We start from the raw sequence: 22,900 nt of genomic DNA on the forward strand, positions 1-22,900 counted from the left end.
CCTCCTTTTATAGCAATCAGTCTGCTCTTATAATCCAATCAGAATGACAGAGTGATTACAACTGTACTCATTCACACTTTCCCAGGTGCTGCTGATATGATTAGTCAAATGTTGTTAGCTGGTCATTTTCTGCCAGGGACAAAAAAACTGTGAAATATGAGTTTTTAAAATGTTAAAGTTTTTTTTGGCCAATGAAGCTTTTTGCAATGATTTAAAATGCATCTGATCACTCTGCACAATAACCCATAAACAATGTGAATCAACACCACAACAACTGAAGCAGAGAAAACTTGCGAAAACACAAAATGTATGTCACTGACAATACTTTTGGCCATGGTTGTAGCTGTCATTAATGATATTACTCAGGGGGTGGAGTAATAACTTCTGCAGAGATTGAATGGATATCAAATTCTAACAGCTCATTTCCATGGACAGAAAGCCATTTATTGTGAAAAAACTGCTTGAGATACAAATAGACATTTACGTTTGCACGTTGTAAGTCGTGCAATCATTAATACAGTATACAAGCGGTTCGGTAAGTAAGCAGCTCCACAGCAATGTTATTTCACTATTGACACTGCTGTAAATAATGAACATGGCATCTGAATACTACTTCTGTTGTTTTGCTTTATTTTCACATGCTCCTCTGTTGCTGGTGTGTTTGTTTTCTTTGTGACCTCTCGCAGCATTGAGCTGCAATAGTGGGATTTCCCTCTTACCTCCGGGGCAATTGAGCTCATACAAATGCACACTTTTCAAAAACCAATAACCACTTTTATTCTTGACACAATGTACAATATAGAATGAAATATATATGGAGTGAAAGGTACAGACTGGGTCTGGCAAATGGGGCTCTGGTGAAGCTGTGTGGAGCTGCATGGCAACTAACTTTGTAGTTGCTTTTCAGTGACAGAGAAGCTGAAACCTTTCACAATCTGAATTTAAATATAATATATTATTTTACTACTCCATCATTTTTTAACATGTGTTTTAAATTAGTGTTTTCTAATACACTGGGAACTCATCTAGTAGTTTAACATTTAGAAATGAGCACATAATAGGTGATACTTGTGACTTGGTGCATCACAGTAGCATTGGAATGCCAGATCAAATGTAAGCAATTATTGTGTGAATCGTGTCATTACTTCATTATCAACTTCCAGAATATCGTCATTAATATATTATATTATATATATAAGAATCCTATGAATGGAATGAAATACAAACCTTTATTTTTTTGCAATGATGACACTCCATCACATACACTACAACAGTCAAGTAAATAAAGCTGGCTATGTAAAGTTTTTCTCAATACACAAGATAATAGTCATTATAATATAAGCCAAACATGACACAAACAAATTCCTTTTTTAAATCCTCAGACAATTCTCAGTACTTCTCATTTTCCCAAGCCACAGCATGAAAACTTTGAAGAAAAAAAAGAAAAGGAAAAAAAAAAACAGCATGAAAGCAGGCTATTTTAAAACCAAAAGCCCATTAACAGATGAATACAATAATTTGATAATCAAATTAAACTGTGCCCTATTACTGTCACAAATAATTGATGAAACACCAACATTTTGCTAGTTAATTTGATGATTATTAGCCACCATGGTGTTTCAAGATGCATCAGTAGCAGGTGTATTAATGACTCTCCAAATAAACACAGTATCTATCTGTATCAAATGCTCAACAATGATGGCTTTACAAAGAATCCCACAGCTTGAGCACAGAAGGTGACGCAGAAGTCAGGTAGTGTATATAAATGCCCACATAAGGACAAATGTGTCCCCCCTTGACTCTCTATCTGATGATGACATCATAAGAAAATTTTGGATTCCAAGGACTAAGATCCTTGAATTGCTGCAGGTTGTGAAACAACACCTTCAGAAGGCCACAAGAAGAAATTACGCCTTAAGTCCAGCAGTGCAGTTCTTAGCTGCACTGCATTATTGTGCTGTGGGACATTTTATGGAGGTGGTTGTTGATGGACTGAAGCTCAGCATGTCTGTGAAAGCAGTAACATATTTGCTGTTACAGCTTATGAACACCATGCTGACTTTCCCCAAAACTATTAAAAAAATCCAGTCACAACATTGCAGTCACGGAAATGTGTTCAACATCCTAAGGAGCAAGAGGTGGTCATGCTTGTGCTAATGATGATGAAGATGCTGCTGCTATGTATGAAGATGATCCACTGAGCCCAAACCAAGGCAGAATGCATCCTGCAGGAGCAGAACTCAGAGAACATTTAACTCAGAATGTTTGGTTACTTTTTAAATTTTCAGTACAATTTAGTTTTATTTCATCTGACTGACAACTTGTGTTAATAGACATTTTTGTGTAATTTTCTACCTTGGTCTATGTTTTCCCCCTGCAAACATTTATTGAAAGCCTAAGAAGTATACAAAGCCTATTGAGAATATTCCATATTCTATTCTACTTCACCTCACAATAAACACAAAACCACTTACACATGTTATCCCATACAGAAATCAGATATATGGTCATACATGCATATTTCAACAATTATTGTTCATTTATTTGGGCATATTGGCTATATAAAATTACACTGTGATTTGGGAAATTATGTTTTACATATTTGAAAGTGTAATATTTTGAAATATGTAAATTAATTAATTTTACACAGCGTTTTCTCACACTATACTCAAGAGTACGTTATAATGTACATAACGGTAACGTTTTTTATCAGTGAAGGCCATTAACAAGCATATTATGTTTTACATATATAGCCATATGTGAAATTTCTCTTTGGAAAATGCTGTACCAAAGATATTCGGTTGTAAAAAATAAAATAACTCACCTTTTCTACACGGAAACGAAGCCAATCATGCTTTCCAAACATCATAAATAATGCCTTAGGAGGAGGGCACTTCGAAGGGAGAATAATTGTGAGTCACACTGGAAGCTCATTTCAATCTGAATTTCCAATAAAAATAACTTTGAGCACCATAACTTCAAGCCTTTCAAAGGTCTCAGAGTGGATGGTGATAACTCTGAATAGAACACACCCCAGCTGCAGCGGAATCAATCACATTAATATCAATGAACTGCTTCTAACTACAGGTGGAGATCTCGAGCTACTGTTCGGGAAACGCAAAATCGTTGAACCATGTTGGTAATAATGAAACTTGCGACCATTGTTGGGTAACGATGCTTCTGGGAAAGGCACCACAGAGCCGCGTGAATCACCGATAAAGATTCCACTTAATTCAGCTGGTATTGTTAAAAAATAATATGTGCTATTTATTATCATCATTAGTATTTTATACTTCACAGTTTCAAAATATGCAAGAATTTATTTAATTTTGTGCACCATGTTTTCCTCGTCTCCCTATCTTTTTTATTTTATTTATTTTTTATTTTATTTGTTTAAAATAAAATACAAAATAAACAAAATAAAAAAGATATTTGGGTTCGGAAAGAGGGTATATGACTTAGTTCGAACGAATCTGTTATTAATTAGTTGTAATTAATTACATATTAATCTGCAAAAATGTTTGCATTAAAAAAGTTTTTATTTACTCGTAAAAAACATTTTAACGTTAAACGTCTGTGTGAGGTGATTTTTTTTTGCGTTGCGAGAAATGTTTGTAGATTCTTTTTAACTGTATTCTGTAATCTGGCGAAACAAAATTACTGTTTGATGCTTTGGGTAAGGCTACTAGGTCCATCTCTGATGTAAATAAAGAATAGCATATTTTACGATGTAGACAGAAACCACAAGGCACAATAACATTATATCGGGAAAAATACAGGCTTGCAGGTATAAAATGGTTTATTTATTATATCATTAAATAATTAGTAAAGAATAACATCTGATATCAGATATGCAAGTCTCCCATTATCCCAAGTCGAATAAAAAATGAAGAAGAAGAAAAAAACATTGTCAATAGTCAAAATATGACAATGTTTCCAAGTCATAAAAACTCGACATCTCATTGTAAACTGAATACTTTCACCTAATAACATCTTTGGCACGAAGAAATGAACAAAATTAAAATAGGATTCCGAGGAAAATTCGTTTCGTTGTTTGACTGATAAAAAACACCTATTATATCAAACAACTAAAAAAATCTAAGCCGTCTTAATTTTAATACCAAATTCAAAATTAGGCCTAAACGTTTTCATGTAGGCAATCGTTTATTCATTTCAGTTCAATAGAAAAAATATTTATATTCCATTTTAAAGAAATTCTCCCGCTCGTTTCGCCCATAAAGGATGATCCGGTAATTTCAATGGCCAAGAAACAGTTCCTTTTAACAATCTGATCATTTACGCAGTTTTCCCGTTTCTCTCTCTTTCCATTCACTCTCTCTCTGCAAGTTGACGTCTTCTTTCTCTTGAATGGTGTTGGTGGAATGGTTGTACAGTCCCTGGGCCATCAGCTGCAGCGCGAGGCCGTTCTTTAATCCGTAGGTTTTCTTGATTTTCGCGCGTTTATTCTGGAACCAGATTTTAATCTGCAACTCGTTCAAATTGAGTTCGTGCGCTAGAATCTGCCGGCGCTGCTCCGTGATATACCGACTGGCCTGAAACGCAGCCTTCAGTCTTTGGAGCTGCTCAGCTGTGAACGCCGTTCTGGGTCGTTTATCCTCACTGTCGTTTTTCTTCTTTTTTAATTTCCGGGTCCTCGGGCCTTGTGTGGAAACAACAATGAGACGAATCCCTGAATATCAACCATCTCATTAAACATCAAAGCCGTTTTGGATTACACTCACATAAGTGCACTGCCGTGTCGAATTGTTGTGTCGGTGTGCAACACCATTGGAAATAAACATCAAAATAACTACTTCTTTATGAACTCGTTAACAGACGTGTTAAATTTACAACAGTAAAATTGTTATTATTTAAAGTATTATTATTAACAATATTAGGCCTACTCGTTTAAAATTTCAAGGAGGCCAACGATACAGTTAAGTAAAGGGTCTCGTTTTTTCAAAAAAATCTCCAAATTGTTTAAATCTCTACGCAGTAAAACATGATTATAGGCCTACCCATTTCTATATTTTGAATATGCGTTATCATTATTGCTGTCGTTATTATTATTATTGTTTTATTACAGTGTTGCGCAAATAAAAATCTGTAGCTATACTGTTTTGAAACAGGTTAAAGCACATCCAAAGGGGCTAACGAAGCATAGAAATATTATATAAAATAATTATTAGGCTACATTACATTTTTTGTTTGACGTCCAATGCTCCTGCGCTTGGCTTAAAAAAATAGAATTTCATAAGAGACATAAGCTAAATATCCCGTTAACTGGCTGAAAATAAATGATTGGAGGCGACTTTATCATAAAAATAGTTATATATATATATATATATATATATATATATATATATATATATATATATATATATATATATATATATATATTTATGTATTAAACATTTCTCAGGAAATAAAATAAACGAATTGGTTCACTGATTGGTAAAAACCTGAAGAAAATCCGATTTATTTTATAATATTTTTAGAAAATTAGTAGGCCTAAGGTAAAATAACTTAAATAATAAATAGTCGGTATGGCTTAATGGCGTTTGAATCAAATGCAAAGCAGCGATAGACAGTATAAATCTAAAACATTGGCCCGTTCTACTGAGGTCAATAATACAAAATTTAGTATTTGTGTTTGGTAATTTATTACACGCTTATGCAGCTATTTTGTTGTTGTTGTTGTTGTTTACACGTCTTGCAGACGTTTAGGATGCATTAAGCAAAGGATTAAAAACAATAAGCACAATTATGAAAGAGATTTTTAAAGATATAGCCTATTAGCTGTTCGTATTGTTGCTTATCTAGATATTCTGTACTGCATACATTTACATATTTTATAGATGGAACAATGAAAATATATAATGTAATTAAAGTAGGCCTACAATGGATCATATCGTCAACCAAAATCAAGTTCACAAAAACTTTGGGCAATTTAATGGTGAATGTGGTATGTCGTGTAAAAGCACCTTTATACATTTCTCTTCGAAACAAATTTAAACTTATTTCAACGACTGAAATTAACCAAAGCCAAAGAAATTAGAGACATTCTCATTTTGATAAATGCAATTCCCAGTGCTACCCGTATCAAGTGTGCTGAATTGTGACTAACGTGCTCCAGTCTTTGAGAACTTTTATACAAGTTTTATATTGATAAAACACATTTTATTAATGCCATGACAAAACTTTTTATTGCCTAAACTTTTCCAACTTTACTGCGTCCAATGAGAAATTGTGTAAAAGTCAATCTGCTTCAGTCAATCATTTTAATTTATACATATTGCATTAAGCTGATTTAGTTTAAGCCACAAAAGGAATTAACCATTTTTAATTGTTACCAGTTGCCTTACCAGATGAGGGCCGGTCAGAATATCTTGTGCAATAAACCCACGCGGGCCACAAATGCTCTCGGGTATCCTTACTGGGCGCGGGTGTTTCACCTGGACTATTCAAAGCAACGGGTGGTGCCAGGACAACCCCAAAAAGTGGTGCATTAACCCCATCGTCTACTTGGGAATGTCTCTTGCTGGCTGGGGATGAGACGGTGGAGGAGGCTGAAGAAGAAATGCTGTTGGCGCTGCAGTTGGAATCCGAACAAGGGGTGCTGGGGAAAGAAAGACAACGTGACGTGTGTACGCCTGGACCCTGCTCCCTTTTGCGGCCAAAGTCCGGTCTAAGGATGTTGTCGATGAAAAAATGAGTGGTTCTGTGCATGTGGTGCGCAGCCGGGAACAGAGATGGAGAGGGCAGTCTTGGAGATAAAGAAACGTTGTCATCTTCGCTCTGATCCATAACAGCGTTGCTCTTTGATATTCGTTTCACTGGTTGGACTGAAACTTACTCGATTCCGAATTTAACAGAAGTCATGGAAACGTTATCTACGTATTCATAACAAAGCGCCCATTTACCGTGAAAGTGAGAACATGTTAGAAGTCTGCTTGTGAACAGGCAGTGGCGTTCCGTCTCAATGTCCGTGTTTTGAAAGAACTGACAGCGCATAACAGCTTTTGTACGTAGACCCTCTGCATTGCCCGTCCACAGTTGACACCTCTTTTTCCGAAACTCTACTTGTGCGCCACCACTCTAACCGGAAACGCATCAGATCACACCCATGAGTGGGGAACCTATGCATGAAAAAGAAACGGTGTCAAACGTGTCAGCGTCAAATGCCTACTGTGCTCTTGGATATCAAACGGATCAAAGATTTCGCTCGCACTGTAGCTGAACTATGTCCCTTAACCCCCTCAAAGCCTCTCTCCGTTTAAGGGTTGCGACTCGCAAGAAGATAATTCAAATTGTCACCATTAGTGCAATATGTGTCGCTTTGGTCAAGTTGGACCATGTTAGCACCATCTCAGTTCTCCTTGTGCACGTGCAGCTGAAGTGCCGATACAGTGCATGTTGTGGAGAATTAAGTTAATTTAATGACTGACCTAGAATCAGTTATGATCTGTATTTGAGCTGTGCTATTGTTTTTCAATTAAAATTATTAACAACAGTAGAAACAATAATATTTTTATTATTATATTTATAATAATTAAATAGCAAATCTGAGTTAAGTATACCTGCATGCACTCAATTTACAATACTTAAGTTCACTCTTCTAGTTAAAGTTAACAGAACTGAAATACTTAAGCTTGGGAGACCCCATTACTCAAATGAATTGAGGGAACGAGTTTACCCCATCAAATGAGTGCAATGAACTTACTAGAGTTTTCAGTGAAGGAAATGGGTGATTCTTATAAAATCTGAATCAGAAGAAAGAAATATTACATTTTGCCAGTAAGATTTTTTTTTTTCACTGTGAAATTATTTAATTACATGTTAAGTAGCTTTTCCAACAACATAAAAAATGGCATATTATTTCATTGTAAAGTAGGCTATTTATACATCATAGCCTACTGCCTTAAAAATAATAAAAATAAGAATAATTTGTTATGGTAATGACAATCTTCATTGAAAACAATAGGAAAAGTAGGTCGTAAAACATCCCGAAGCGTTTCGGTAATGAGAATTTGGGGATTCATTATATTTTAGTATATTTATTATTTCATTGTATTTACAATAATTTGTAATTTACCTCGCTACATTTTTTTCAAAAATATAATGCTGAGAGCTATATGATGCTCTTAGCGCTGTACAATTACTCCAGAACACTCATAAATCTATGAGCATTTTCAAGAACTACTTAAGTTACGATGCTTTTGGGAAACGGCCATGAAACTAAGATGAATCACAAGATGGATTCTACTACAGTATACATGCTTTTGGGGAATGAGGCCCAGGACCTTATCTTGACAGGTTTTGTGTAAATCCCCCAAATATTCTTTACTTTTGAAGCCAAGACACATTTTTGAATAAGCATCTGTTAAATGACTGCTACTACTACTAAGAAGTATAATACTCGTTTTTATAATAATAATTACAACAATTAATTTAGACCTCATTCAGGACAACTGAAAGTCAGACGGACATATAGAGATTAGTACGCGGTAATTAAGTGCGCGAGGATCTCGAGCCCCATAAAAAACATAATTTGGGGCGGTTGTGGCTCAGGTGGAGCGGGTCGGCCACTAATCGCATGTTTGGAGGATCGATTCCCGACCCACATGACTCCACATGCCGAAGACTCCACATGCCCAAGAAGTGGGCAACACACTGAACCCCCAGTTGCTCCCAATGGCAGGCTAGCGCCTTGCATGGCAGCTCTCGTCATTGGTGTGTGTGAATGTGTGAATGAGTCGCAGTATAAAGCGCTTTGAATACCGCTAAGTTTAAAAAGGCGCTATAAGTGCAGACCATTTACCAATTTATAGGTTTTAATTAGGTTCGATGTTTGGTGACAGTTTCAGCATTTACTATTCCGTTATTGTTCAGACTATAGGCCGAAGCAAAAGCTTAATATGCCTGTTTGGTCTTGAACACCCTTGGCGTGCAAGCTGTGGGTTTCACACACGGATGTATGAGCCTAAATAATTCAGCTGATATCTCAATGCAATGATGTCGAATATTTCGTAATATGACAGGTATATTTTTCGTTCTTCTTACAAATTAATTTATTATGTTCAAATAATAAAATCGACAAAATCCAACAATTGCAATAAACATTTAGGCCTAACTAATTAATTTAAGCGCTGACGGTGAGCATTTATCTGAAATCACATACCAAGGTGAAACCATAATACAAGGAACGCTTTTATTGTAAATTGTTGTATAAACGGAAAATGTATAAAATACACAATACAAATAATAATACAAAATACACTAAAATACACAACAATATTAGGTAGAGACCTGTTCTGACATTGACCTGCGAAACGAGCTCAAGCTTCAAGGACTCCCTTTTCTCGGTCAACAGAAGTTCGGCGTCTTTTCCTTCAGAACTGCTCGCTTTATGCACTTGGATCGTGTAAGAAAAGGTGTGTGGTAGACAGCGAGTAACGATATGACGGATATTGTTACCCTATATGCACATTCGGAGGCCCTTTGGGTGTAACAGCGGCCAATCACAGAACTCTATTTTGTCTGCCTTGCCGGTTTAATCATGCGTGGCAAAATGCTGGTCTCATGCAGGGACTGGTTTACGATTTCTGAGGCCCAAATCATCCGACCAAGCCGGGTCTCCATTCCGAATTTTTTTGCTTAAAAAATGACATAAAATGTATTTTAAATCATAGGCCTAATTTTAAATTCATCCCATCAACCATTGTAGCCAAGTACATTCAAAATGTTTAATGAAATACAAATCTATTTATAGATAATGAATGCATGTTTTCCAGTTTTTTTCCCACAATATTCTTGTCTTATTTACTTTCACCTGGGAGTTTATATTCTGATACTGAGGCTGTATTTTATGTAAGCATCGTATTGTAACAATAAACATACAAGGCACAGCATCCCCTCAGCACACTAGAGCAGAAGGGCGAAAACCACTGCTGTTTAGAAGCGCTGAAACTTTGCTTGTTGCAGAACAACCTGGAATAATGTTAAACATTGTAACAGTCCCCTCTTTGCAACCTGAACTTGTTCAGAACCTTAGATCTGTGTGATCCCAATCTAGACACAGTGCAACGACTGAAACAAAACGCAGGTGTCTCGACATGCATTTTTGAAACCCGAAGCTCTTATTAAATTGACACAGTGTCTAAAATGTGCCAGTCCTCCATGATACACTGAAGAAACAGCGAGACGCCCAGGAGCACGTGTAGACGTTCATCCAGCGCGTTTACACAGGAAAACAGAGCAGACGTAGGTAAAACAAGTTCGGTGTGAACGGACCCAAACTCATCCGTTCGCGCGTATCTTGAGAAAGAGCGCATGCGTGAAACAAGTTCGGACGGTATAGCCTATATGAAAGAAGTTCGGATGGATGGTATATTTGAAAGAAGTTCGGATGACATATATATTCTTTATCATTATTATTTAATATATATATATATATATATATATATATATATATATATATATATATATATATATATATATATAGGCCTATAGATTTTTTTTTTTTTTTTTTCATAAATTACAAACCCGAACCCTACTTAAAAAAACAAACAAAATTTGCGCATGTACCCAGAACATCATGTCACCCTCTAGCATTTTTTTGTTGGGTTGCGTGGTGGTTTAAACCGCAACTGGTCTCATGCTAGCAGAACTGATTTGGACCAGTCAAAGGTGTCAATTTGATTATATTCCGTTCTATCCCATAGTACTTTCAGACAACAAAGACAACATGTTTAAATACAAAATTATGAATTGTTTATTATTATTATTTTTCTTTAATTTTACGCATTTTCACTCATTCTAAATTTTGCTCGGTTATTTTTTTCTAAACCCAGATTTGTTGACTCTGTGAAAATAACAAAATGACCCAGCAGTGTTGGGTAGTTTTTAACCCAACTTTGCTGGGTTAATGACTGCCTCATTGTCACTGACAGTAAAATTCACCATAGCCAACCCAAGCTGCTGAGCCAAAATAACCCACTGCTGTTTATCTGTGCCTCCTGGTTAAAATGTTTTGCCTCCTGTCATGAGAAAACGTCTTGAGGGGAATCTTCCTCAATAAAATTAAGGTTTGTATTCACCTGATGACATATTTTAAATTCAAAACGTCGAATTTTGCCAAATGGCGAATAGTTTGCACACTTGGAAATTACTGTTTTCCAAACATTTCAGTCATAAAACAGTGGTCAAATATTGCAGGGTTAGATACTTACATATCACAAGACACTAACACTCTTAACATGAACTGCTTGCTGATATGTGCACTCTTAGAAAAAAGGGTTCATTGGGGTTCTATATAGAACCATAGGGTTCTTTACTCAACTCCAAAGAACCTTTTATGCTAAAAAGGTTCTATAATGACAAGAAAGAACCCTTTTGGCACAAAGCTTCTTTAGGCTATTATTCATTCATATATTACATTATTCTGCAGCATTTTGAGTTGTAATTAAATTATTGTTTATTAAACTGTTGTAGTAACTTAATATCACATTTTAATCATGCTGATTGAGGAGAAAAACTGAAATGGCACTCTTCGTGTGATATTGATTAACTACATAAAATGATATAAATATATATACACTGTCTAACCCCCATATCTTGAATTATGTGATCATTCAGCATTTATAAATGCATTTGAATACACTGAATAATGCAGTGAAAGAACGCACTCAAAATGCACACCCGCACTAGTATAACTAGACTTCATCATGTAACTTTACATTATAGATGCGTGCACTCTGTAGGCACGATTTGTTTAGTTTTTGAATTATACTTGATAACGTTAAAGCGCACATCGTTAAAACAAAAAATACGATATTATCGCAGACGATAGATATATCGCACACCCCTATATTGACCTATCGTCATCATCATCATAATCATCATCATTATTATCATCATAACAAGAAATTACTCAGTACAAAAACAAGCATAAGGGCTCATTCTAAGCCATTTATAGCTGAATAGGCTCTCGTCTTGTCTTACTTAGCCTTGTTTGCTGCTCTTACATTTCATTCTTTGTCATGTATGTGAAATTATTGTAGGCTACCGCAACTAAACAATTTTGCATTATGGATTGAATTTTTTTATCTGTTGAACAGTAAACATAAACAAAAAGAAGTAATAAACTCATTATTTTCATTAATTTTACAAAGTAAACTATTTGTTTGCATTTGCGCGAGCATATTCACGCAGCGCTGTCTCGCGAGTGCATGCACGCGCGTTTTTGAATTCCAACGGTCGAGAAGAGACTGATCCCCGTCTCTGGTGTCTGCTGATTTAAATTGATGGGCTGACGGAAATATTGTTGTGGTAAGTCAGAGAAATACATCGATTTTTTTTTAGTAATCTACTGGTTATAAGCTTTAAACCCATTACTAATGAAGTTGTCAATGTTTCAACAGCGGATTTAACGTTACACTTTAAACACGAAAGAGCCTGAACCGCAACAATGTCACAAGTTGCCTTACATCGGTAAGTTTTGTTGTGCTTGTTTCAAACTGTTACATTTTGTGTTTTCTGATCCTAAGCTTAGTTTTTAACTGTATGAATGATTATTTTATATTCAAGTCAAGTGGTGTCTAAGGAACTGGAAGCAGGCCAGGGTACCGCTGTTTCTATAGCACACATAGCTTAAAGGGATAGTTCACTTTAAAATGAAAATTCTGTCATCCTTTACTCATCCTCAAGTTGTTTCAAAACAAGGGAATATATTTTGAAGAATGTCAGTAACCAAACAGTTAACTGGAACCATTGACTTCCATAGTAGGAAAAAAAATACTATGGAAGTCAATGGTTCCAGTTAAATGTTTGGTTACTGACATTCTTCGAAATATATTCCCTTGTGTTCAGCAGAAGAAAGAAATTCATACAGGTTTGAAACAACTTGAGGGTGAGTAAAGGATGACAGAATTTTCATTTTAAAGTGGACTATCCCTTTAACTTCAATTAATCAGCCCTGATAACAAGTGTATTAAATTGACACTGTATCTTTGTTATTTACTACTTTTTTCAGATTATATTAAACCTGGAAAATATTGGAGAAGATCAATTGAGTTTTCAGGAGCACATTACTGTGATAAATGCTGAACTACGTAAAAGACAACCCGACTACACCAACATAAAAAATCGAATGAGATGCACTCTTTTTAAAAGAGTCGATTTAATGACAAAATCAACACGAGAGGTCATGGACATGTTCCCATTTCTTCGGGTTCCACAACTTGTGAGTATTTGTTTTTAGTGTTGTTTCCTTTGAGTTTAGTATTTCCACTGCTTTTTCAAAAACAAATTGTATGAATAAAAACAGTCAAAATTGTTTTAATGAATTGTTCTTTCTTTTTTCTGTGTTTTGGTAGCTGCTGCATGAAGTGAAGATGCGGTTTGGGAAGGACCTTCATCTTAATCTAGAGACTGCTCTTCAAATTCTGGCCCCAAACATCTTAAATGTGGCTAGACATGGAAGTCAGAGGGATGTGCTGAACAGTTTACTTCAGCAAATTGACTCAAATACAAAAAGTATGTTCTTTTTTTCCTTAACACTACCATTAGTTGCTTGGTTTGTTGAACGGTTACTGTAATAAATCTATTTATACCATGGTTTGTCTGAATATTTAATTCTGATTGGCTAAAAGGTGTGCATTAAAATAATTTGATTCACAGGTAGTTCCAGTCAGTTTAATTACAATTAAAGTTTAATGTGCTGCTTTTCAATGACCACACAAAACACTTGCACACAGAGATCGGAGATTAAAGTAATGTGAACTGAGACATTTTGCATTTCAATTGTTTTTTTTTTACAACCTCAGTTGCATTGCTTCACTGCCATTCATAAATCCTCTCCTGTGGTCTCATGGAGTAGTAAAGTATCCATTGTAAGCATACTTCAGAATGTTTGTGTAGTGTCTCTTCAATAATCAAGCCGCAAGTTTAGTTAAATCAAAAACAGATACATTGTTGCGTTTTAGTTTTTCAGTATGCTATCCAAGCTATTTTATTAATGAATATTGCATTGATCTTGAAAAGAAGTTTCCGTGGTCATGATTGTTTGTGACAGTTTGTGATTGTGTGTGCAACCTAGCCAGTGAATTGGCCCTTACCACTGTGGTACAAAATGGTCAGTCACATCCCTAATTGTTTGGAAGAAAGTATGCAAAGGCAGTTAAACATGACTAAGGCTATCATTCTGTTTTTCACCAAAGAAAAGTCATGCAAATTTTGGGCAAAATGGGGTTGACTAAATGATAATTTTTGATGGAATTTTAACTTTTGGGACTCCTGCATTCTAAGTTATTTCACAAATAATTTGTTTTTCCAACTTGCAGGAATCATTAAAGCCAACTCCGACTATAGTTTTTCATGAAGCTTCAAACCCCCTCCATGCAAAAAGAGCCAGCATCAATATGGAGGGTGTCAACATTGTGAGCGCAGAAATGGATGTGGTGGCAATGGAGTGCCTCTTTGCTGCTTATTTCGTATTCAGTGTGGAATACCCCAAGCACATCACTCACATGATGAATTTTGTTGAGCACTACCTGTTTAAACTCTCCAGCAGCCAAAAAAAACTGTCTGTCCCAGTGCTCAAAATGTATAATCAATTATCATAATACTTTGATATGTCATGAATAGTGCTAATGTAAATATGTGGTGATTGATGTTATTCTGAAATGCTGATCTGAATTTTAATCTATGTATTCACATTCTTTATGAGTGATATTAATATGAATTTGTATATTTGAAGTACTTCTATATCTGTATATTTCCATTGTGAGTTATATTAATATGTATTTGTAGTTTTGAGGGACTTGATGTTGTTCTAACACTAATGGGAATTTAGATTAATCTGTATATTTGCATTATTTATTAGTGATAGATTAATGTAATTTTGTACATTTTATGGACTTATTTTGTAATATGTAGATGTAGGTGAAACTATTTTCATTATGAGATATTTTTTAAATGGTTGATGTTTTAATGTTGATTTGTTGATCTGATATAAATAAATGACTAGTTCTATGCACTTTGGGTGTGCTTTTTTTCAGTATTCATGGGTGACTTATTTATGTGAATTACATTTTTACATTTTAGGGTCTTAATGTTTGTCAATAATATGAAATATTTAATCTGGAAAGGACAAAACAAATGATAATGAATGAACCCCTAAAAGGTTCCATATAGAACCTTTTTCCTGGTTACAAAGAACCCTAAAGGGTTCTTTTGAATGAACCCTTAAAAAGGGTTCTTTATAGAACCTTTTAGGGGTTCCAAATACGTAGCGCCTGATAGAACCTTTTAAGGTTCTATATAGAACCTTTTCTTCTAAGAGTGTGGTGCTGGAATAATCCACAATGTTCCTGCTTAACTTCTGAAACTTGAGTCCAGCCTTCATGGTTTTGATTTGTTTGATCTCATATGACATCGAGGAGAGTGTTAGGTAAAGAGCTTTAGATAGACTCAAGTGGTTTAATCCAAGTCTTCTGAAGTGATCCATTTGGTTTAGGGTGAGATCAAACTAAAATGTAACTCCTTTTTCACTGTACATCTTGCCATTGCAGTATCCAGTCCCAATCATGATTTCAAAAAACACTGTTCCATCTAGCAGCTGTGCAAATGATAGCTTGAAATTACAGAAGATATTGAATAAACTACTGGCATGAATTACTTTTATACTCTTCTTTTCTGCTTTTTTGGAGCTTCAAAATGTTGGCACCCATTCACTTGCATTATATGGACCAACAGACCTGATATTTTCTTCTAAAATGTTTAATTTGTGTTCTGCAGAAGAAAGGAAGTCTGGGATGTCATGAAAGTGAGTAAATTATGAGAACATTCTCATTTTTGGGTGAACTATATTCTTTACATGTTTTATTAATTATGTATGATTACTTTGTGGATCTTAGTTAATTTCTCCTAATTGTACTTGTCCTCATACAATAATCAAAAAAGTTTATCTAAATTATTCGTATATTTCATTCTTATCAAAACTTATCATATAGCCTACAGTATGTATAACAATACGTCATAGGACTCCCTTTTACGCCATAATGTGTTTTATAATTAATTTGATCTTACAGCAAAATATCTATTTACAGATTTTGCTGTAGAAATAAATTAAATCAATAACCATTTATGAGGTGAAATTAACCAAGCATATTGTCAATATGAGCTGACATGTTGGGTTGAATGTACAACGCAGCGTGCTGGGTTAAAATGTGTAACCCCACTTGCTGGGTTAGTTTAACCCAACATGCAGCGCTGGGTTGCCAATTGGGTTATTTTTAACCCAGCCAAATTTAAGAGTGTGACTTAAATTAAATTATAAAGATACTGATCATTAACAATTTCTAAGTTTATGAAAAGCACAGTGTCCTTAATGGAAGAGCATCTTCTCTTGACTTTTAAGAGATGGATTAGCAACCCTTTAAAATATAGTTGTAGCCTACTTGTGTGACTTTTTGAGCATAAATTCAACACAAATGCAAAATATTTAATTGGCTTAAATTTGACTTAAACTTTGATTTTTTTTTTTAAAGTCTACTGGCTTAAGTTGTTGTTCTTGTTGTTGATATTTTTTCTTTTTTTGCTGAAATGTTTTGCGATAGGCCTATACTTTCCTAAAAATGTACCTCTTCACCTATTTAATCCTAGTTTATCATTTATAGAATCTAGTTTTGCTGGGTTTTGATTAATAATATATCGATAGACAGCTTGCGAACAGAATATGGTCACAGAGCTGGTGAACATAAACTATGGAAATTATGCAGAAAAGCTGCAATTCAAAAGTCTTTCGCGTCCTCTCGTGGACAGACGGAGTAGCACAAGTTCACGCCTCAGAATTCACATGTCAGAATCATGCTAACCTTCGGCAGTAAATATATATTCCGGGTCTTTGTAGCTCTCATGAACATTTTAAGCACTAGGCCTATATGTATCATTTCTGGGCACTAAGCAGATCCTAAAACCCTCTGTGGCATATAGCCTTCAAATAATCTTAGAATTCAGGACTGTTTCACAAAAAACATCATAACTTTAGTATGCTACTTGAAAATAATCGTATATCTGCGAGTGCTCTTGATTAATTGTAGGGTAATTGCAAGGACACAGACACATGCAGCCACCACCGTAAAAGTAGGTGCCCTTATAAGATATTTAATCTTATTTAAATCAACAATTAAATTAATATCAAACATATGCACAAAATCCGATAAATCAATCAATGAACGGATAGCTAATTAATATGGTAAGTTGACCTAATATGAAACAGGATGAAAAGTGAACAGTCACAAGGCATTAGGTCACCAACAGAACACGGACTATGGTCTTTTGGCTGTGTTATTATCTATTTTTCTTTTTTTCATTTAGTATTTTATATTCAATTTCTCATAAAAATTTCGTTTAGTTTTCGTTAGTTTTCACAGTTGGTCTATTAGTTTTGGGTTAATTTTATTTTTTTCAGAGTTTTTTAGTTTCAGTTTATTTCGTTTTTGTTTTAGTATTTTTATTTAAATACTTTATGATATGGGGGTGAATATGGGCAAAGTGACAACAGATATTTAAGCTTGATCCACATTGTCTCCAAATGAATTTCCTTAGGTTTTTATAAATCATTACTAACCTAATCTTTGTGGTGTATACAATTAAAAGGATAGTTCACACAATTTTTTTAATTCTCTCATCATTTACTCACCCTCATTCCATCCCAGATATGTATGACTTTCTTTCTTCTGCAGAACACAAATTAAGATTTCTAGAAGAATATCTCAGCTCTGTAGGTCCTCAAAATGCAAGAAGTTTCAAAAAGCACATTAATCAACATAAAAGCTATGCATGCGACTCCAGTGGTTTAATCCATGTCTTCAGAAGAGATATGATAGGTGTGGGTGATGAACAATCAATATTTAAGTCCTTTTTTACTGTAAATCTTGACATCAGTAGTCTCTTTGGCAAGCTCAATTATATTTCCCAGACTGCAATTGCAGATGTACAGTGAAAAGGAGTTACATTTTGGTATGTTCTCACACAAAACAGATTAGATCACTTCAGAAAACATTGATTTAACCACTGGAGTCTTATGGATTACTTTTATGCTGCCTTTATATGCTCTTTAGAGCTTCAAAGTTTCAGACCCCCTTCACTTGCATTGAATGGAGCTACAGACCTGAAATATTCTTCAAAAAATCTTGAAGCTGAGTAAATGATAAGAGAGTTTACATTTTTGGGTGAACTATCCCTTTATCTTTTTGAGGTTTAAAATTTATGATTTTACTTTGGGATGTGTGGCAGAGCTCATTTCATGACCACTGTTGGGAAAAGCAATGGTAAAGATAATGAGTAGTTATCTAGATAAAACCTAGTTAAGCTTATAAACAAGTAAAAGTTAACTTAATATTATGATCTGAAAGTGTATAAGAAAATATATAAAAATGTATTTCAAATATATATATATTTACGAGAGAATAATTTGTCCTCTGTCCCACTTTACCAGTAGGCCCTGCTGCTTAACCACATCTGGGATTTTGTCAAAAACTTCCCAGTATTGAATATTTTGAAATTTTTGCTTTTGACTAAGGTTGAAGACATCCTAAACTTCCTTCAAAGGTATAATGTCAGGCTATGTGTCGTTTGGATCATAATTCAAAGTGTCAAGAAAATAAAAATTTACAAAATTGCCCACATTCACCATATTATGTTGATGACTAAAACTAAATTAATTTGAGATCATTTTTATTTTAGTTAGTTTTTGTTAACAATAATAACACTGCTTCTTGTTTGGTATTTTTATGGGGGTGTGTGTGGTTCTATATGGAGCCAGAATGACCAAAAAAAGAATATATTTACAAAATACAATTCAAAGTGCACAGCATAATTCACATTGACCAAATCCGATTCATAAATTCAAAATGCAATTCATAAATATGCAAGCGAGGGCACAAATATTTCCCCACTTGCCACACAAACACTTCTCACTGAAGTAAATTCTAAATGTTTTCACAAATACGCATCGATCAAGTTCTTGAATTAATTTGCATTAAAACATTTGTGAATGTTGTTAGATATATTCATGAATCATTGAATCTGCATTTACAAATTGTCACATGTGGGTTGATCTCTTTGGATTTGTGTGTGTGTTTTTTTTTAGACTTTCCTGCAAGGTTTTGATTCACGAATTGCATTTTTTAGGAAGTCCTATTTAGCCAATCATACTGAGCTTTTATTCCACAAATCATAACACGACTTGCTGAACTCTGGTGGATATCAGGCAACTTTCCTCATTGTCAGAGTTACTCATTCATTCCTATGAGTACAACGAGGAGAAATATCTGATCGATTTGGTTATTTTAAGAACGAAAAACATGACGAAAAGCTGTTGTGTAGTTTTTTGCACTTTAGACTTTTTTTTTACACTGACACCTAGCAATTCAGTATTCACAGTCAGCCATGATTACTTTAATCAATGAGTGAAAGTGTCAAATAACAAGACTGTTACTGAAATTGAGTAGTATTCAGCTGGTCATGTGATTCTAACATGGCAGCCCCCATGTGCGGACCCACTAAATGTCGAACAAAACAGCTTTTATAAGGTTACTGATATGACTGAAGTCTTCATTTTAATGTGCGTGCTCATGATTTCCTACATATTGAAAAAATACAATCCATGTATTTTAAAGTTTAATTTTTAATGAGGAAAAAATTAATGCGTGCACCTTTAAAAGTATATTTCTCACATCATTCACACTTTATCAGAGACAAAGTGACGTAATCCATTTTTATAATAGATTTTGATAATTGCAAAACCATTTTACACTATTTTCGAAAACAAAGTGATGAAACAAATAGTGGCAACGTGACAGGCCTACAGTTTACATGACAGACAAAATGGTACAACTTTGTTTAATTAACTATAACCCTTTCTTAACAAAGCCAGTACTTTTTCATTTCACAATATTTGGCAATGTTTATTAGCTTTACTGGCATTGTAAATAGAAGCTTTACTCTAAACTAGAGTGAAGATGGTGAACTGTTCTCTCTAATGCTAATGTAGGACCTGAGGGGAGGGGCTCATTTAGCTCATTTAGTTTGTGACCCCCATCCTGGAATGTGCAGTTGTAGACAACCCCGTTTTTTGCCATTATGCTGTACCATGTGGTGGGGTATGTACCACGACTCTTGTGACCTCTCAACCTCACATGGTTTTAGATTCACTGCATATCCAGCATCTTTTAACTTGGCAATCTCAGACTTATAAGCAGCAGCCTACTCAGAATTCTTTATTAGCTTCTGCTCAATACTTCTAAGTTGTGGCAGAACAGCTTCTTTGGGCATGTGCAGGTGTGGCATGTTCTGTATCCAAAGGAGTGGTGTGGCATACCTCCTTCGACGTCAACTTACATTGTTTTCTCCTCTAGAAGCATGACATCTTCCTTATCCAGATTGGATCTCATCACCACCTTTTCAGTGCGGTAAGGAACCACATCCATCCGCCATATTTTTTCCACCTGAGCAAACAAGGTACTCAGGTGTACACAGGACGAGCTACATACATAGGAGTGGTGGTGGTGTAGTGGTCTAAGCACATAACTGGTAATCTGGTAATCAGAAAGATGCTGGTTCGAGCCCCACAGCCACCACCATTGTGTCCTTGAGCAAGACACTCCAGGTTGCTCCGGGGGGATTGTCCCTGTAAGACGCTTTGGATAATGCATAAATGTAAATGTAAATACAAGATATCTTTCGTGGTGCTTACCAGGCAGGGGTTTTCTCTGGTTTCTCTGGTTATGGAGGTGTATTTCCCAGATTGTGGCCTTCTCTTAGTCATCGGGTCTGGAGTATTAATACTCATTCTGGAGCCATCATATTTAACTTGGAGGTCACACTCCAACCAATCAGCAAAATCAAGGAGAGTGGGAACCGTTATTCTGTATGGATTTATATACCTCTTAAAGCTAGTCTTCAGCTCATGAGGAAGCATACTTGACACATGCAAACCGCTTTCCAATTCAACTGTCCCCTCAGATCCCAACTGCTCCAATATGCTCTCCAAAGATCTCACACATAGTGCAAACAGATTATATGCCTTCACGTCTCCTGCTAGGATGCTGGGACCACCCATGACTTCGGCAATGTTCTGCAGAACCAGCTTGTGTGGTTGGCTGTACATCTTAACAAGAGCTTGCATAGTGTCTGTATATGAATGTGTAGAATTACAATAGGAGTCAGCCACCAATAATGCCTCTTCTAGCTTTAAATGATCAGCGAGGATCTGATATTTGAAGCGCTCTGAGGCATCCTCAGGGAGGAGGTTCTCTACTGCCATCCACAACCTTGAGAGATGTCTTGGATCTGCTGATGTCAAGGTGGGTATAGTAGGCTTAGGTCCTCTGTATGTGTTCTCCTGAATGTGTAACATTTCAGCTCTTGATGTAACCTCAGGTTGTTGTGGTAACTCTCTTTCACCCGAAAAAGGTTGGTGCCTGGATCTGGCAGTATACTCATTTTAATGGATGGCTTTAGCCAACTGGTCTGAGTAAGTATAGAACCTCTGTGAAGTGGCTTGACAACTTGTGTCTGTATGCATCTGCTCATCTTGTTTAGGTGTAAGGGTGAAGTCCCTCATCTGCTATGTCAACTGCCCAATCTGCACAGATCTAGGTTGGCGTACATCTTTAGAATGCATGGCAGGAATTCTTGTGGCTGGTGGAGGCTGGCGACAGGTGGTTTGTGGCACATTGGCAAAAGGGGCTGGTACTGGAGTCACTGATCTGCTGGGAGTCTCCATACATGTGACTACATGATGGATCTCATGCGCGAAACTGATTTTCTGACAGAGAATCAAGCAGTCTTGAAGACAATCAGCCATCTATATCCCAAAGTAAGAAATCATGGTCAGATATTTTTCAGGTACCATGGCCACACATGCCTGCTATCCCACACATGCCCGGCCAGTCTGCTATCTCTTCTGGGAAGAGACCTTCACCACCAGCAAGACGGCAAATGGTCAGGGTGCTTGCAGATGAAATTAGAAAAGTTGAGACAACCCCAACACGTGCTCAGTGTCTTGTCATTTGTAAAGCGATTGTCCATCAGTATCCCCAGAGCTTTGCGGATCAGCTTCATGATGGCTGAATTGTAGGGGAGGGTTATAGCTCAATTTTGGCCCAGATCAAGATGAGAATAGAGAACCTCAGTCAGACCACCAGCTTCCGACAACATTGGTCATCTGGTAAGGGTGTTAAAAGAGGACCTACTGACATGTATGGTTGCACACGGTTCCAGCCTGATCTTTCTTCAGAGGAGACGGATGCCTCTGTTGAAATTAAACGTCAGAAGCTGAAGCATGTCTACCTTCAAGAAGGAGCAAAGGGAGCTGAGAAAGCTGAGGTAAAACAACTGATGGAGACAACTTTCTGCTTGCAACAAAGCCAAATAAATGATATGCCAGCACCTTCCGTTGCAGAGTTAATGGAAAAGTGGCCATACCTCTTCTTTCAGAAAGGCCTATTTGCACATTTTGAGCTTCTTACTGGCATCAATGTTTTGCGTGCACTCAAACTTTCTATGGAGGGATGTGGAAACACCATTGAAGAGTTTTTTAAAAGCAAACCTACCAACTCAAAAGTTAAATCCATCCTTTCCAAAGATGAAGCCATTGATTCCTCACACCACGTTGTTCAACTCCTAATGGCTCACTTCGTAGAGAAGCAAGGACTAATTCTTCAAGAAAATGTAAGTTTGTCTTCATATTAATTGTGTTTGTTCTTAGTATGAATACCTGTATAAAATGGTTCACCTAATAATTATAGTTCTCTCATCATTTTCTCACACTTATGCTGTCTCAAAATCATTTGACTTTCTTCTGCGGAACCCAAAAGATGATATTTTAATT

The 22,900-nt window shown here is 35.8% G+C and overlaps 1 protein-coding gene and 1 long non-coding RNA gene across 2 annotated transcripts; one reads left to right on the forward strand and one right to left on the reverse strand.

Moving 5' to 3' along the window:
• Positions 1-608: 608 nt before the first annotated feature.
• On the reverse strand, positions 609-7,030 carry LOC127655146 (homeobox protein engrailed-1-B-like). Its single transcript, XM_052142789.1, has 2 exons — positions 6,366-7,030; positions 609-4,660 (listed from the first exon to the last, which is right to left on the reverse strand). Exons 1-2 carry the CDS (start codon positions 6,805-6,807, stop codon positions 4,293-4,295), a joined length of 810 nt encoding a protein of 269 aa, XP_051998749.1. The 5' UTR covers positions 6,808-7,030; the 3' UTR covers positions 609-4,292.
• Positions 7,031-12,252: 5,222 nt separating this feature from the next.
• LOC127655398 (uncharacterized) lies at positions 12,253-14,828 on the forward strand. Its single transcript, XR_007972035.1, has 5 exons — positions 12,253-12,330; positions 12,423-12,492; positions 13,034-13,243; positions 13,377-13,536; positions 14,343-14,828. It is a non-coding gene; the product is annotated as an uncharacterized LOC127655398 (long non-coding RNA).
• Positions 14,829-22,900: the final 8,072 nt, after the last annotated feature.

The sequence above is a fragment of the Xyrauchen texanus genome, chromosome 14 (assembly GCF_025860055.1).
Source record: "Xyrauchen texanus isolate HMW12.3.18 chromosome 14, RBS_HiC_50CHRs, whole genome shotgun sequence".
NCBI classification, from domain to species: domain Eukaryota; kingdom Metazoa; phylum Chordata; class Actinopteri; order Cypriniformes; family Catostomidae; genus Xyrauchen; species Xyrauchen texanus.